This window comes from Asterias amurensis, chromosome 9, assembly GCF_032118995.1.
Source record: "Asterias amurensis chromosome 9, ASM3211899v1".
NCBI lineage: Eukaryota > Metazoa > Echinodermata > Asteroidea > Forcipulatida > Asteriidae > Asterias > Asterias amurensis.
The window spans coordinates 5,886,527-5,902,291 of NC_092656.1; the positions used below are offsets into that span (position 1 = coordinate 5,886,527).

At 38.2% G+C, this 15,765-nt stretch overlaps 1 protein-coding gene across 1 annotated transcript in view; it reads right to left on the reverse strand.

The window, feature by feature from the left end:
• The window catches only part of LOC139941420 (dual specificity mitogen-activated protein kinase kinase 1-like), a 30,708-nt gene extending 15,768 nt beyond the window's left edge, over positions 1-14,940 (reverse strand). Inside the window, exons 1-5 of the mRNA XM_071937900.1 lie at positions 14,543-14,940; positions 13,453-13,690; positions 12,390-12,536; positions 5,697-5,780; positions 5,396-5,447 (exon numbers count right to left, since the gene is read on the reverse strand). Of these exons, the coding sequence (XP_071794001.1) occupies positions 5,396-5,447; positions 5,697-5,780; positions 12,390-12,536; positions 13,453-13,690; positions 14,543-14,619 (598 nt within the window). The 5' untranslated portion in view covers positions 14,620-14,940. The remainder of the gene's footprint in view (positions 1-5,395; positions 5,448-5,696; positions 5,781-12,389; positions 12,537-13,452; positions 13,691-14,542) is intronic.
• Positions 14,941-15,765: the final 825 nt, after the last annotated feature.

Consider the following 15,765-nt stretch of genomic DNA (forward strand, 5'->3'; position numbering starts at 1 on the left):
TAATATGTATACAATTATTTGAAATATCTGAAAAGGTCAAAAATAATTTTTTGAAAAATGACATTTGAGGTTGTAAAATGGTCCATATTTCAAAGAAGATGCCTTAACTGTTTAATTATCAGAATCTATGGCAACCTCGTTCCCAGGGGTGATTGATCTCACCACGCCATTTTTTCCCAGCATGCCTTGCTCGATCATAACCCCTGGAATTGTCAAATTTAAATGTGCTATATGCTAGCACATTTAAATGAGCCATAAATAACAGTCATTATTCAATGTTTTCTACGCACGCACGCATGTCTTTCGTCTTAATGAATGTTTTTATTTTTCAATTTTTTAAACGTGTTGTCCTTAAAAACGCGGGCGTGATCAACATACAAATATCTTTAAAACTATGCGCGCACGCACTTGACATCTAATGCATAACCAATTTTCTGAGCCAACCAGTGTTGTGTCCCGGTACATCCCTCACAGGGGTTAGTGACGAGAGGTATCGATACGGCGCGCTGCCCATGGTAGCGAGGCTGAATCTACGGCTTTGTCATAAAAAAATTAGTGACTTTCGATACAGTGCTTCAATCCTACGGACAGTTTCTATATAAAAAAAAGGCCCGACACGTATGTTCTATTCCTCAAATAAACTTCCACATTTCACACATTAGTCTTCAAAATGATATTTCAGATGGGAATACTCTCTTGGGGGTGTTCAATCAATTATCATTGCTGATTCCAAGAAGCCTTTCCCTAATAATTGGCATTACACATATTTACATTCACTGTAAACAGGATGGATCATCAAGGTACATCTATAGCTAGCCACTTTGCCTCCCATTCTGTTAAAGGCACTGGACACTATTGGTAATACTCATAATAATAAATAGCATAAAAACTAATTGGTAACAAGCAATGGAGAGCTGTTGACAGTATAAAACATTGGGAGCAACAGCCCCCTCTGAAGTAACATTGTTTTTGTGAAAGAGGTCAAATAATAAAAGACTTCAAACCTGAAGCCTTTTATAATGCATCTGAACGCACACAAACTTGTGCAACAAGGGTGTTTTTTCTTTCATTATTCTCTTGCAACTTCAATGACTAATTTAGAGCCCAAATTTTCACAGCTTTGTTATTTTATGCAACTTCATGGAAAGACCCATACATGTATGTGTACATATACATAATGTACAGTGTATGTTGGGATACACCAAGTGAGAATACTGGTCTTTGATAATTACCAAGCGTGTCCAGTGCCTTTCATGAAAGATTCAATAGCTTGATATCTTTTTTCTTTTCCATGACGACTGCTCTTTATGCAGCCGGCGACGCTAAATCATGCTAACTCTCTCAGGCACCAGTACTATAGTGTAACGACAGAATTCACTGACGTCAATGCAGAATGCAATTACACTCTGTTCAATTTAATACAGACATCGTGGCTGTCAGTACAGTGAAGAAATCAACAGCAAAGGACTGTACATTCGGGTTATTATAAGACACTTCAAAGAGGCCTTATTATTAGAAATTAAAAAAAATCAACAGAGATAGCGTTGATGAGTTTGTTTTGACATTTTGGGGAATTTAAGATTAACAACGATTCTAGAATCTAGAGAAGGGTGAAATTGGTGACGATGAATGACTTTTTCTGAAAAAAAATTGCCAGTGTGATTGTACCAAAATTAAAAGTCCTGACAAAATGGTGGTCATCTCCACTTAGTCTATGAAGGTAACTGAGATTCTTAAAGTCACTGCCGTTGATTTCACCAAACTCTTCCTAACTTAGCATAAATTTTAGGATTTAAGACTAATTCAGTTCCGTATCCATATCTGCAGGACGCATTAAACCCATCCATAGACATTGAGACACTTTGAACCCATCCTTCCTAGTGTTTCGTGAAATAGGTTCAGGACACACCTTTGGTAATTGTGAAAGACCAGTATTCTCACTTGGTGTATCCCAACATTTGTATGCAAAAAATAACAAATCTGACTCAATTGTTCATCAAAGTTGCTACATAGAGTATAATGAAAGTCAAAACACCTTTGTTGCACAAATTTGTGTGCTTTCATATGCCTAAAAAAGGCATTAGGCCTGAAGTCTTTTAACATTTGAGTGCAGGCCCGATACTTCACAGAGGCAACGAAGGCGATTGCCTCCGTGTCCCCAGGTAATTGCCTTGGTGCCTTTGAAATGCTACAGTAGAAATTTGCAATTTCATCATAGGGTGCCCTTTACCAAAAAGAGAATGCCTTGGTGCCCTTGCCCTTTTAAAACGAAGCATACAGCCCTGTGAGTGAGAATATACAAAACACTCCATGCTAACCTCAACACTTTCGGTCAATTGATGTCTATATTTTCAACTTCTCAGTGCATGTCTTACGTACAAATGTCAAACCAGGCCCTCGTCTGGAGAGTCTTCCTATCTCTCTGTGAACCGACTCAAGGAAAACTAAGTAATCAAGTCTCCTGGGCAAACCAGATTAGTGTTGGATTATCTACATGGGCTAGGGATTAGGGATGATCCCTGAAACACTTTGAGTTCAAAATGTTGACAGGAGGTTGAAAATGGTTGAGATGTGTTATTTGTTTGTGTGCAACAGAGAGTCAAGGTGAAGATAATATTGAGGTCTTTATGTACAACTGTAAGTTTCGCCAGACGTCCTACATGTACCTTATGGAATTAAAAAAGTCCACAAATCCACTAGTTAACTATTTGTTTTTTTGAAACCTGCAGAGTTTTTTAAGCAATTGAACTCTTCAAAAACAAAAATTTATCGTAACTCAATTGAGCGACTTTAAAAAAGCTGAACCTAAAAAAGTCTCAAAATTGAGTTATGATACTTGCCATAAGCCATTTTGAGATACGGTAGACATGCGACACTATTTGGTATGGGTAAACTTGACAAACCAAACAGTGCATTCCTACATAGTGGCCACCATATCTCAAAGAGGCTTAAGGGAAAGACACTGCATTATTTAAAATGATTTTTTATTATTTTTTATTTTTAAGTTTATGAAAATGGTTGAGATGTGTTATTTGTTTGTGTGCAACAGAGAGTCAAGGTGAAGATAATAGTGAGGTCTTTATGTACAACTGTAAGTTTCGCCAGACGTCCTACATGTACCTTACGGAATTAAAAAATTCCACAAATCCACTAGTTCTGCAGAGTTTTTAAGCAATTAACCTCTTCAAAAACAAACATTTATCGTAACTCAATTGAGCGACTTTAAAAAAGCTGAACCTAAAAAAGTCTCAAAATTGAGTTATGATACTTGCCATAAGCCATTTTGAGATACGGTAGACATGCGACACTATTTGGTATGGGTAAACTTGACAAACCAAACAGTGCATTCCTACATAGTGGCCACCATATCTCAAAGAGGCTTAAGGGAAAGACACTGCATTATTTAAAATGATTTTTTATTATTTTTTATTTTTAAGTTTATGAAAATGGTTGAGATGTGTTATTTGTTTGTGTGCAACAGAGAGTCAAGGTGAAGATAATAGTGAGGTCTTTATGTACAACTGTAAGTTTCGCCAGACGTCCTACATGTACCTTACGGAATTAAAAAATTCCACAAATCCACTAGTTCTGCAGAGTTTTTAAGCAATTAACCTCTTCAAAAACAAACATTTATCGTAACTCAATTGAGCAACTTTAAAAAAGCTGAATCTAAAAAAATCTCTAAATTGAGTTATGATACTTGCCATTTAAGCCATTTTGAGATACGGTAGACATGTGACACAATGTGGTTTGGGTAAACTTGACAAACCAAACAGTGCACCCCTACATAGTGGCCACCATATCTCAAAGAGGCTTATGGGAAAGACACTGCATTATTTAAAATTATTTTTTATTATTTTTTATTTTTAAGTTTATGATTATTTCCCCTATTAAATCAGCACAGCCAAATGGAGACCAAAAAAACACAGAAGAATACTAACTCGGTTGGGATTCGAACCATGACCCCTGTATTCTTGAGCAGATGTCTCACATATCTTAGCCACTAGCCAACCGAGCTAGCCCAGTGACAAGCAAGCGTGAATCAAGATGGTAAATTAAAACAGGACGCCTCAATTAGAACAAGATTGTTATGTACTGTGTGTGTTGGTACAGTAAACGTAGTTCATTAGAAAGACTGAACTAATTAAGGGAAAGTGCGTCATTAGTTTTTGTTAGAGTAAATTAAATCCTATCCTCTAAGTTTTCAATAAACACACTATACCTAACCAACCTGTATTAGACCCTGTTGTCTTGTCAAGGTTAAAAAATAATAAATTCCATGTATACTTTTTTCATAGAACTTGGGAAAGTACTGAATAAACCGTGCTTACTACACATGTGTAAGGGTAAAAACAACATTATATTCTTTATCCCTGGTGCAAACATTAAAAACAAAAAATTGTTGTTTTGTCAGGGAGTTACATTACACCTGGTTTATTTTGATTGATATTTGGCGCTGGAAAAAAAGAGGAACTTTCTGTCATGTACATTGTTTAAAGCCATTGGACACTTTTGGTAAACAGTATTGTCCGAGGCCCACACTTCGTGTATCACAACTTATATATAAAATAACAAACCTGTGAAAATTTAGGCTCAATCGGTCATCGGAGTCGGGAGAAAATAAAGGGAAAACCCACCCTTGTTTCCGCACGTTTCGCCGTGTCATGACATGTGTTTAAAATAAATCCGTAATTCTCGCTATCGAGAATTGATCTTGTTTTAATGTTTTCTCAAAAAGTAAAGCATTTCATGGAATAATATTTCAAGAGAAGTCTTTCACCATTACCTTCTGTAAACCCTGTAAGTTATTTGTAAATCTGTGAACTTTAAAAAAAAATTCTGTACCGAAAGTGTCCAATGGCTTTAAACTATGTACATATGTATCTAGCTGTTTTATACTTTTATTCAGGCTATCTTATTGGAATTTTGTAGATTTTTACGAGGAGAAAAACAAAATCGTATTTCAGAATTTGAAGTAAGAAGAATATTATACTTTTTTTTGTGTACACATAGCACAGCATAAATCATGTACATGCTTGTAAGACTGATACTTATTTTTAAAAATTATAAAAAGAACACTTGTTTCTGTTACGTAAGCAAAGATTTGGCACTTGCAAAAGCAAGGAATTACGCTCATGTCTCAGGGTATTTCACGGGTTAGCAGGTAATTTTGGCTTGTGCCCATGCGTACTCCACGTTACTTGGAATTCTACGCTTATACAGCTAGCGCAGAAATTTGGCGCTTGCACATAAAGCAGAGAACAGCGATTGTAAGAAGCGCAGAATTCGTTGGTAAGCTTAGCCTAGCCATGAAATTGGGCCCTGATCTGCGTACACTTGGGGAACCCTGAAAAGTAGAACAGCCACAATAAATAAAGGGATGAGAGCAGCTTACCTCTGTGCATGATTTCATGTGTTTCTCTTAGATAACTCAGCCCTCTCAGAACCTAAATGTGCATTAGAAGAAACAGAAAGACTACATTCATTCAATCATACATTTTTTACAAACACTGCGAAACGAAGGAACTTTGATGATTGATGGTTGCATGTCGCAGACGCATTTGTGCAGAGGCTTAGTGCACATCTCTACGGCGTATGCCAACCAGTGTCTGTACGCATGCCTTAATGTAACTGGCATATTCCATTGAAAAGAGTCTATTGAACCATGGAGGAACTGACTACAAAGTTTTACTTACTGCAACTGTGACTTTGCCCAGGATGTTTTCGGGTATTCTTCCTTTCTCAGCTCTTTTCATCACCAAATCCAATGAACCTCCATCCTGTAAAAATGAAAAGAAAACAAAAATTGTCAAGATTATAAGCATGGCCTGCAGTTTGGTACATGTAGTTAGCAAGTGCAGCTACGATGACATTTTGTAGAGGGGCACTAAAATGTATATTGGAATATTATGAATTGAAGGGGCATCAAGACCAAGACCAGGGTCCAATTTCATAGCGCTGCTTAGCGGCTGATTTTGTGCTTACTGTGCAATTTCTATTTCATAGCGCAATTTTTCTGCTAACCTGTGAAATAACGCTAAGGCTTAAGCAAATTTGTCGTCTGCTACAGTAAGCAAGCAAATTTGCTTACCATTAAGCAGCGCTATGAAATTGGGCCCTGGGTCCAATTTCATAGGGCTGCTTAAGCAGAAAATATCGTTGTTGTTTTGTTTAAACATATTGAGCAGGATACCAGTCACAAATTGTACATGTGATATTTGACTGGAAACCTTATTCTTGTAAGATTTTGTTGTGCTTAGCTACATTTGGTGCTTAAGCAGCCTATTAAGCAGCTCTATGAAAATGGACCCAGAGCACAGAAACCATCTATAGCCTTTTTGACAAAAATTTGTGGTGGGTTTTTTCATGGGGAAGTGTAGGCACCTAGAATGCTGCAGTCACAATCCCTGCGGAAAATACTAACAACAAATAATACAGGTTTTCCCTGGCTGTTATTTTCAGCATATTAATGGGTAACGGTCAATTTCAACTGAGTTGACAATAAATTTAAATCATTTTATTATTTTAATTAAACCTAAATAACGGTAACTAATAATTTTTTTACAAAAACCCACCCTTCTCAATTAAATGCTCAATTCCCATGGCTAAAATAACCCCCATAAGTTTTTACTTGAACAAATGTAAATTCACGTGCTGAAATGTAGTTATATTTTCAAACAAAGAGATAATAATCGCTTTCACGTGTGGTATGAATACATAAGTGAAATTGCTGCATTTTTGCAAAAGAAAAATGTCCAGAAAAACCTACCTAAATTCATAAACTTACTGATTTTTTTATCATCACCCACTTTCTACCAGGTCGTAATATGACACTGGTATGCAAAACAGCAACCTGGTAATCTAGCCCCATTAACAAAATCAAACCCTTGATTACCGCCAGGTCCCAAGAACTTCCCAGGTCCTATTTATTGTTTACAGTTAACGGGTAAATACAGGTGGAAATGAAAGCAACCAATTTATGCTGGCCTATGCAGTGTGAATAAAATACTACCAGTAGCTTAAAGAGCTACAGTACACATAGGGACTATCGTGTATTTTGTACATTTTCTTTTAAAAATATGTACACAATGCACCAGTTGTAAAATAGTAAACATCTTTGAAACGCAAATGAAAATAAAAGGTTGTAAAAGGTCTTTGGCATCAGCTACATGTCCATCCTGAGCAAATTAAATTTTCATTTAATCTTCCATGGAAAACAGTTATTTTTTGTTTAATCATTGGGCATCACTACAAGGTCATGTAATTGCCTGTCATGTAATTTTAGAGCATACGTACTGTACATGAAACGTGTCTGATAATTAATGCACTAACCATTAAAAAGCATCCAGATTATTTTTGTGCAATATGTGTGCACAATTAACTGTGATTTTGGGGTTGAACAAAGAATTGACTAGAGTGGGATTTGAACCAACGAACTCCGGATTAACGTGCCGGCGCTCTACCAACTGTGCTATCTAGCCCTATATTGGCGGTGTCCCTATTTTGTCAATATCTTTGTTCGGGGGTGCCAATTAATTGTCTGAAGGTTTAACAGTTTGTGGTTGTAATGCATGTCAGTGAATGATTTGCATACATGTAGCACTTGCCAATTGTTCCATTAGGTTGCTTGTAGCTACTAAAAACACATTGCTAACTTGCTACCAAAATTACAAGACTACCAAACTTGTTGTTGTAAGTTCTTTTGTCGGATGCTACAAAAACACTGGCCTCGAGTCTATACACAGTCCAGTGTCAATTTCAAGCCCTGCCAGTGCTTGGCATGTTTTATCGTTGCAGCATTTTACTTCAACTACTCCATCAGACAAAATTCGCAGGGCACCAGTCACAAACAGTCTACATTCCATGGTATAGACCTATGGTGTGGCCATCTTCATTTTACTCCATTCCAACTCATTGTAACCAAACTGAGGCTGGTAGTAACAATAGTCTGGTGCCATGCAATGTTTGCGCAATGAATGTTAGCATTCATTATTTTTACAGAAACAGGGAACATGCCCAAGATGGTGACAGCGTGATAAAGGTCTTTGTTGGCTTGTGACCTGCTAAGCAATATTTGTTGTGCTAATACAGGATTCACTGGTTCCACAACAAAATAACACTCAAAAGTTTGATAATCTCCATCGGCAATTACCTGATTCATTATTGTAACAGAAACAGGGAACATGCCCAAGATGGTGACAGCGTGATAAAGGTCTTTGTTGGCTTGTGACCTGCTAAGCAATATTTGTTGTGCTAATACAGGATTCACTGGTTCCACAACAAAATAACACTCAAAAGTTTGATAATCTCCATCGGCAATTACCTGATTCGTTATTGTAACAGAAACAGGGAACATGCCCAAGATGGTGACAGCGTGATAAAGGTCTTTGTTGGCTTGTGACCTGCTAAGCAATATTTGTTGTGCTAATACAGGATTCACTGGTTCCACAACAAAATAACACTCAAAAGTTTGATAATCTCCATCGGCAATTACTTGATGCCTATAACACTCATAAATCAAGCCTTGGGAAAAATTTCACAGCGCTGCTTTTATTTAAAAGCACAATCGTAACTTTAAAGCAAATTATAAACGATTTGTTCGCCCAAATAAGGTTACCGGCCAAACTGACATTCATATCAAATGCAACATTTTGGACTGGTAAACTGCTCATAATTGCTAAGCAGAAATTTGTTAAAGCAATATTCGCCATTTGCGCAGCTCTATGAAATTGGGCTCTGGTCACGAAGGCCATTGCGTAACATTACAAGTAACCCAACTCTCCACGAAGATGTACTGGTGGTACGTGTACATTGAACATTTGAAGCTACATGTACTGTTAAGTACCTGAACGCAACCTTTAAATCTCTAGAACAAAATGTGCTATAAACCCATTCAAGTTATCCTGACTGGCAACATACATGTTTCAGTGAATCAGGGTTTGAATCATACCATGATGTAGCCCTGGAGAAATGCTCTGCTACGGTTGAAACGTCAGGCCATCAATTTTTTCACTTCATTAAAAATAGTTGGGTGAGATAGCAAGGCATTTCACAAGTCATTTCCACTGGTCAATTAATTTTCATTGAGCCCTTTAACCTTCTCATATAAAGTCCATTAACCTTTTCACTTGTCCCTCAGCATTTTCACTAGTCCGTCAACAGTTTCAAGAGTCCATTGTTAACCTTGTGACTGGTCTGTTACATTTTTTACTCGTCCATGTCTTAAGATTTCTTTAAAACATTTTATTTTAAATTTAAATGCCTTGAATTTTGAAACAATATGAACGTTTTGGTGAAACAGAGGTTTGCACACTGACAAAGAATTCAGCTTCAGGGAGCAGTTAACTTTTACTGGTCGTCATTAGTTTTAAGTACATATTAGCCAGGGTTTGCCCTTAACCTTTCAGTGACCGGCCAGTAGGACTAATGACTAATTAGGCTGTAATTTTACTAGTCCATGTCAGCTCTTATTATTATTAGTCACTAGTTAGTCCGTCTAATCTTTGTTTAAAAGAATTAGGGAAGCTTTTCAACATCGTACCAGCCAACTGGACCACGAGGCCTGATAAAAGTACTTCAGAGCAACCTCCATGCCCTTTGGTCATTGCCCTCATGCCCATTTGACATTAGGGTGCCCTTTTTACCAAGGAGAAAATGCCTTGGTTCCCTTGCCCTTGCCCTTTCAAAAACAAAGCATACACACACGTACAGAACTGACTTGGGAGTAAATTTTGATGGGTCTTCTGGTGTTTTAAAGACCCTGGACACTATTGGTAATTGTCAAAGACCAGTCTTCTCACTTGGTGTATCTCAACATACATGCATAAAATAACAAATCTGTGAAAATTTGAGCTCAATTGGTCGTCAAAGAATGAAAGAAAAAAAGCACCCTGTCACACGAAGTTGTGTGCTTTCAGATGCTTGATTTCAAGACCTCAAATTCTAAATCTGAGAAAATTACTTCTTTCTCGAAAACCATGTCATTTCAGAGGGAGCCGTTTCTCACAATATTTTTTACTATCAACCTCTCCCCATTACTCGTTTACCAAGTAAGGTTTTGTGCTAATAATTGTTTTGGCCAATAGTGTCCACTGCCTTTAACTGGCATTGTCCAGCGAACCACTGTAATGCTGTCAGCGAACAACTGTGAAGGTGAAAACTCTATGCTTATTATCAGTTTTGTGTTTGAAGGTTTTAACATGGCACAGGTGTCACCCAATGCTCTGATCAATACAATATCAAGTGTACCTATACCACGGTCCGGTCCAATAGAAACAGATATTGATTGAACAGCAGTTGGAGACAGGAATAGACAGGGTGGTTCGTTTGCGGTTCAAGCTGTATGCTAATTAATATGCAAATTATTCTTGAGAGGCTACATGATGTCATTCACAGTGACAGGGTTTAATGGATTAGGTAGGAAAATTTGTGGTTTTTCACTCACTCAAGTCAACGAAAAGTTGTTTAATTTTCTTGCATTGTGAATGTCTAGTTACGAATGGAGTTTAAATAACAGCCTTTGTTTTAAGTACACAAGTAAAATTTGTGAATTTTGTTTTACATTGACAGCTGAACCTACAGAGAAGCACCCAAGCTTTTTAGGCACGATATTTGTTCTTTTGAAAAATTAGGAATATTGAAAGCACAGTGGACAATTGGTAATTACTCAAAATAATTATTAGCATACGTATCACCTTACTTGGTAACGAGTAATGGGGAGAGGTTGATAGAATCAAACATTATGAGAAACGGCTCCCTCTGAAGTAACTTTCTACGACTTTGATTTTGAGACCTCAGATTTAGATTTTTAGGTCTCGAAATCACGCATCTGAAAGCACAAAAATTTGAGTCAAAAGGGTGTTTTTTCTTTCATTATTATCTCGCCTTTTCAATGACCAATTGAGCTCAAATTTCACAGGTTTGTTATTTTATGCATAGGTTAAAATACACCAAGTGAGAAGGCTGGTCTTTGACAATAACCAATAGTGTCCAGTGTCTTTAACACCAGCTTTTGTTTTGTACAAAAGCAAAATTTGTGAATTTTGTTTGCACATGTTATGTACAGTGACCTTACAGGGAACCACCCCAGCTTGCCAGGCATGATATTTACAAGAGCTTACCTACATACATTATAGTGTACATGTGTACATGCTGTACTTTTCAGTCCTTATTAATAAAATAATTTCAGATTTTTTCACCAGGCCAAAAAATATGGAAAACAGACTTTAAGTAGTATGAATATCATTCCTGCTTTTCAAGCTGCAAGCAAAATGAGGGCATTAAACATTTCCTTTTAGCAAAATAATCCGAATAACACAAATTCCTAAAATCTGAGCAGACAATTTTTGTCAGAACACAAGCAGTAAACACCAGACCAAAACAAAAAGGTTAGAATACAAATACTTGTACATATTGACTACCTTTCAGAGCTCTAACATGTACAACAGAGCACTTTAGGTGAGTTGGGACGCCCTTAGAGAAAATGACAAAATTCAACTGCCATGATCGGAGCTTTTTGTACACTGGGGAAGCACCAAATCAATCAGAATTTCTATTCTATTTGTGTACCTAGTACCGTGCAACCATCAGAGACGCAATCGAAGCGAAGAACGGCAATCTGCTTTTTTTTGTTTCATCTTCGTATGATCTTTTGGAATTTTCAAAAACAGTTCCTGGGATGATGGGGTCACTTAAAGAAGTGGCTCTGGGGAGCCTGAAAGACTGAAGTGAGATTTACTATGGTTTCTCAAGGATGTTTATGAATTAATTCGAGACGGGTTATGGTAAAATATCCATAAAATGGAGTGTTTTATCAATTTAGATATTTTGATTTAGTTTGTTGTTGCAAACAAGAGAAAACTGCAACTTGTTCAAGGAACATGTACACACACCATTGAATAGTATTTTAAACTTTTTTATATATAAGACTAAAAGGAAGCATGTTTCATTATTAATACAAGAAACCTAAAATGAAGAAATGAAGTCGTTGAACCTTTGCATTGCAATTCATTGCGACTTCTATCAATTGCGACTGACAATCAATTGAATCGCTTGTTCAATGATGAATAGACAATACTTCCTTCTTATTTATGTCAATAGATGATAAATTTGTATCTGGGGATAAAGAATATTAATTTTGAATTTACCCTTACACCGATATAGCACTGAATACTCAGTAGTTTCCCCCCGAGTTCTGTGAGCAAATCACAGGCATATTGCTCTGGTGGGATGCGACACTGCTCTAAAATTGCAAGGGTTGCCTGTGATCTTTTCACAGAACTCTGGGAAAGTACCGAGTATTTGTTTGAAAATTTTGTTTATAACTGTCTGTACTCAAAAAGTATACCCAGTATCGTGGTAATTTTCAGAGACAAAGTTGAGAGCCTTACCATGTGCTCCATACAGATGTTGATTTCTCCATCGCTGTAGAAGGCCCCATAGAAGCCAACGATGTACGGAGAGTTGCAGTCATGTAACACCTTCAACTCTCTGATGATCTGGTTCCTAATGGCTGGTTTGATTTCCAGACGAATAAGCTGTGGATATCCAAGCAAGATATAACGGATTAAGCACCAGACTAATGGCTGTAACCCTGAACAAAAATCCTACCCTCCAACATGCAAGAACTGCCCATTACCTGCAAAAGTTGGAGATGTTGTATGCTTCGTTTTTGAAAGGGGAAGGGCCACAAGGCATTTTCTCTTCTGGTAAAGTGCACCCTAAGAGGAAATTTTAAATTTCTACTGCAGATCATTTCAAGGGCACGAAGGCAATGACTAGGGGGCATGGAGGCAGTCGCATTCATTGCCTCTGTGAAGTAACCGGCCTGGAGATGACAGAGTGCCCTGCTTCCTTCTGCAGATATCCAGACCTGGGCCTATAAGCATAAAAACTTGCTAAGCACAGAAACTGGCTACCAGCCAAAAAATCTATCAAGTTTACATTGTTGCAACTGGTGCCACCTTAGCAAAGAATTTCTATGCAGTATTTTCTGATCAATAGCTTTTTATGAAGATGGGCCCACACCATCCCCCACATCGTATGACTGTCCGTTTTAGGTATTTCTATAGTGTAAATGGATGCTACCCCCTGGGCTAGGTGTCTACCTTTGCAGTGATACCCTTTGCAAGGTTTTTCACAAATTTACATTTTCCTCATACTTAGTCATAGAAGTGCCCCTTACAATAGGAAAATAGATGTGCCCCTTCAAGAGCGACAAGGCCTGCAACCATGCAACCCTCAGGTCTTTTGTCTTTATGCTTCATTTTTGAAAGGACAAGGGCACCAAGGCATTTTTTTCTCTTGGTAAAGGGCACCCTTATGAGGAAATTGTAAGTTTCTACAAAAGCATTTCAAGGGCACCAAGGCTCCAGGGGGCATCGAATCAGCCGCCTTGTTCGTTGCCTCTGTGAAGTGTTAGGCCTGCACCCTAGATTCAAATCTCAGCCTCACCTTTCTTGCCATAGTAAGGTTACTAGGTTTGTGTAGCACCTTGGTGACCACGCCTCCGTTTCCTGCCCCTAGCTCCTCCAACTTCTCAAAGTCGTCCCCGTTGAGCTCTCCAATGGCCAGCACCTTCTCTTTCATTGTCAGGAACACCTTGAGACGTTCGAGCTGCGTCTTGTCTACGTGGAGCTGAACGTCTGCTAGTTTTTTGTTGATCGCCTCCATTGAGGCACTGGAATTGTTGCTATGGAAAAGAGAGGACTAATTTGATTAAAAAGACACAGTGTAGGAGGTGGAATGTGCATCTGTTTATTTATTATATTTATCAGGTGGCCAATCGACAACATTAAGAATGTTAAAATAATTTTAAAAATATCAAATATACACATGTATTGACCCCTTGCACAAAAAGGGATATCTCATTGAGGTAAATTAGATACTATATTAGGAAAAGTTTCCGTATGGCGCCACCACTTTTTCATTCGATATGAAATAATATAGTATCTAGTTTACCTCAATGAGATATCCCTTTTTGTAAAAAAGAGTGAAAAAGTGGTGGCGCCATACGGAAAGTTATCCCTATATTATTTCATACCGAATGAAAAAGTGGTGGCGCCATACAGAAACGTTTCCTTTAACTTTTTCACATTTTGTTTTAAGATAAACTGCAGAGTTCAAAGTAAAAAAGGAAAAGTTTCCATATGGCGCCACCACTTTTTCACTCGATATGAAATAATATAGTATCTAATTTACCTCAATGAGATATCCCTTTTTGTAAAAATTAGTGAAAAAGTGGTGGCGCCAATTGGAAAGTTATCCGTAAAAAATAACAGGAGAGTGTGGTTAAAATATGCAGACACCTCTCCTGCTGCTGATTATCTGACAAACACTGTCTGTAATTACTCAAGGACTTGGCGATGTTGCTTGATAATGCCATAGCCTTGTCAACACTCAGCAAGCCATTGAAATTAATGTTACTTTAAAAATTAAATTAAGATAATAATGCCAAAAACAAAAATGACATCTCATCTCTCAATAAGTTACAAATTAATAACACAATTGAAAATTAAGTACAATGAAATAATGTAATTCTTACACTGCATTTGCCGGAGCAGAGTCATCCGTTCTGACAGAAAGTGTCAGATTTTTAATGTTCTTTTTTGAGGCGGCCATTTTTGACAGTTATATTTTGATTATGGGTGTCCGTCAACAACACAAACTGAGCGTGCAGCCAGCCAGCCACAGTGGGGTAGCTATCCCGTGTGTTCGCTGGTCCAGTGGTCACTGCCTTTACGGTAAACTGAACTACCGGCTTTCCTTTCCAACAGTTTATTCTTCCAGTCGTTTCTCCCCCATTTAATTGTCAATTAATTGAAGCCTTGAGTTGCTGACTTTCGCTGTATTTACATGCAGCGTTCTCTTAGAAGTTCTGCTAGCAATAGGTCAACGAATCTAGCTCGACACCGAGCGAAAACAGCAGAAGCGAAAATTGGAAGTAAATGAAAACACAACTAAAAAAAAAACATAGCCCATAATAATTTTCTAACTGGTTCCCCGCATGCTAAATGCTAGTGAAGGCGATGCGTTACTTGGAAGCCTGCGGTTTTGTTTCGTTTTCTGACCGAGTTCGGCCGAGTGTTGATTAGTGCGCCCTCTACCCTTTACAATCTTCCACCTGCTTCACATAGGCCCTTTTCGAAACCACGGTTTCGGGCTTTGGATTCGGCTCGGGCTGGCTTGGCCTGCGGTTGTTTTGACAATATTGCGTGTGCTTTGCGTATACACGCTCAGGGCTACAGACAAGGGATAGGAGCGTGCTGCCGAATCCAAAGCCAAAGCCGTGGAGTATTCGTAAAAAGTCACCCCATCCCATACAAATTAACTCTCCTTACAAAAGTCACCCCCCTTACAAAGTCACACCCTTACAAAGTCACCCCTAGAAAGTCACCCCTTACAAACTCACCCCATAGTATAGTAATAACCCATGTCAAAGTCGCCCCCCCCTGACAGAGTCACCCCCCTTACGAAGTCACCCGTTTGCAAGGTCACCCCTTACAAACTCACCCCTTACATAGTTACCCCCTGACAAAGTCGCCCCCTGACAGAGTCAACCCCTTACAAAGTCACCCCTTTTATCCTACCTCCATGCCTTTACAAAGTCACCCATTACAAAGTCGCCCCTTACAAAGTTGCCCCTGGCACTGAGACACCCCCTTACAAACTCACCCCCTTACAAAGTCACCCCCTTACAAAGTTACCCCCTGAACAAAGTCGCCCCTTTTAAAAATTCAAACCCCTTACAAAGTCGCCCCCAATCGG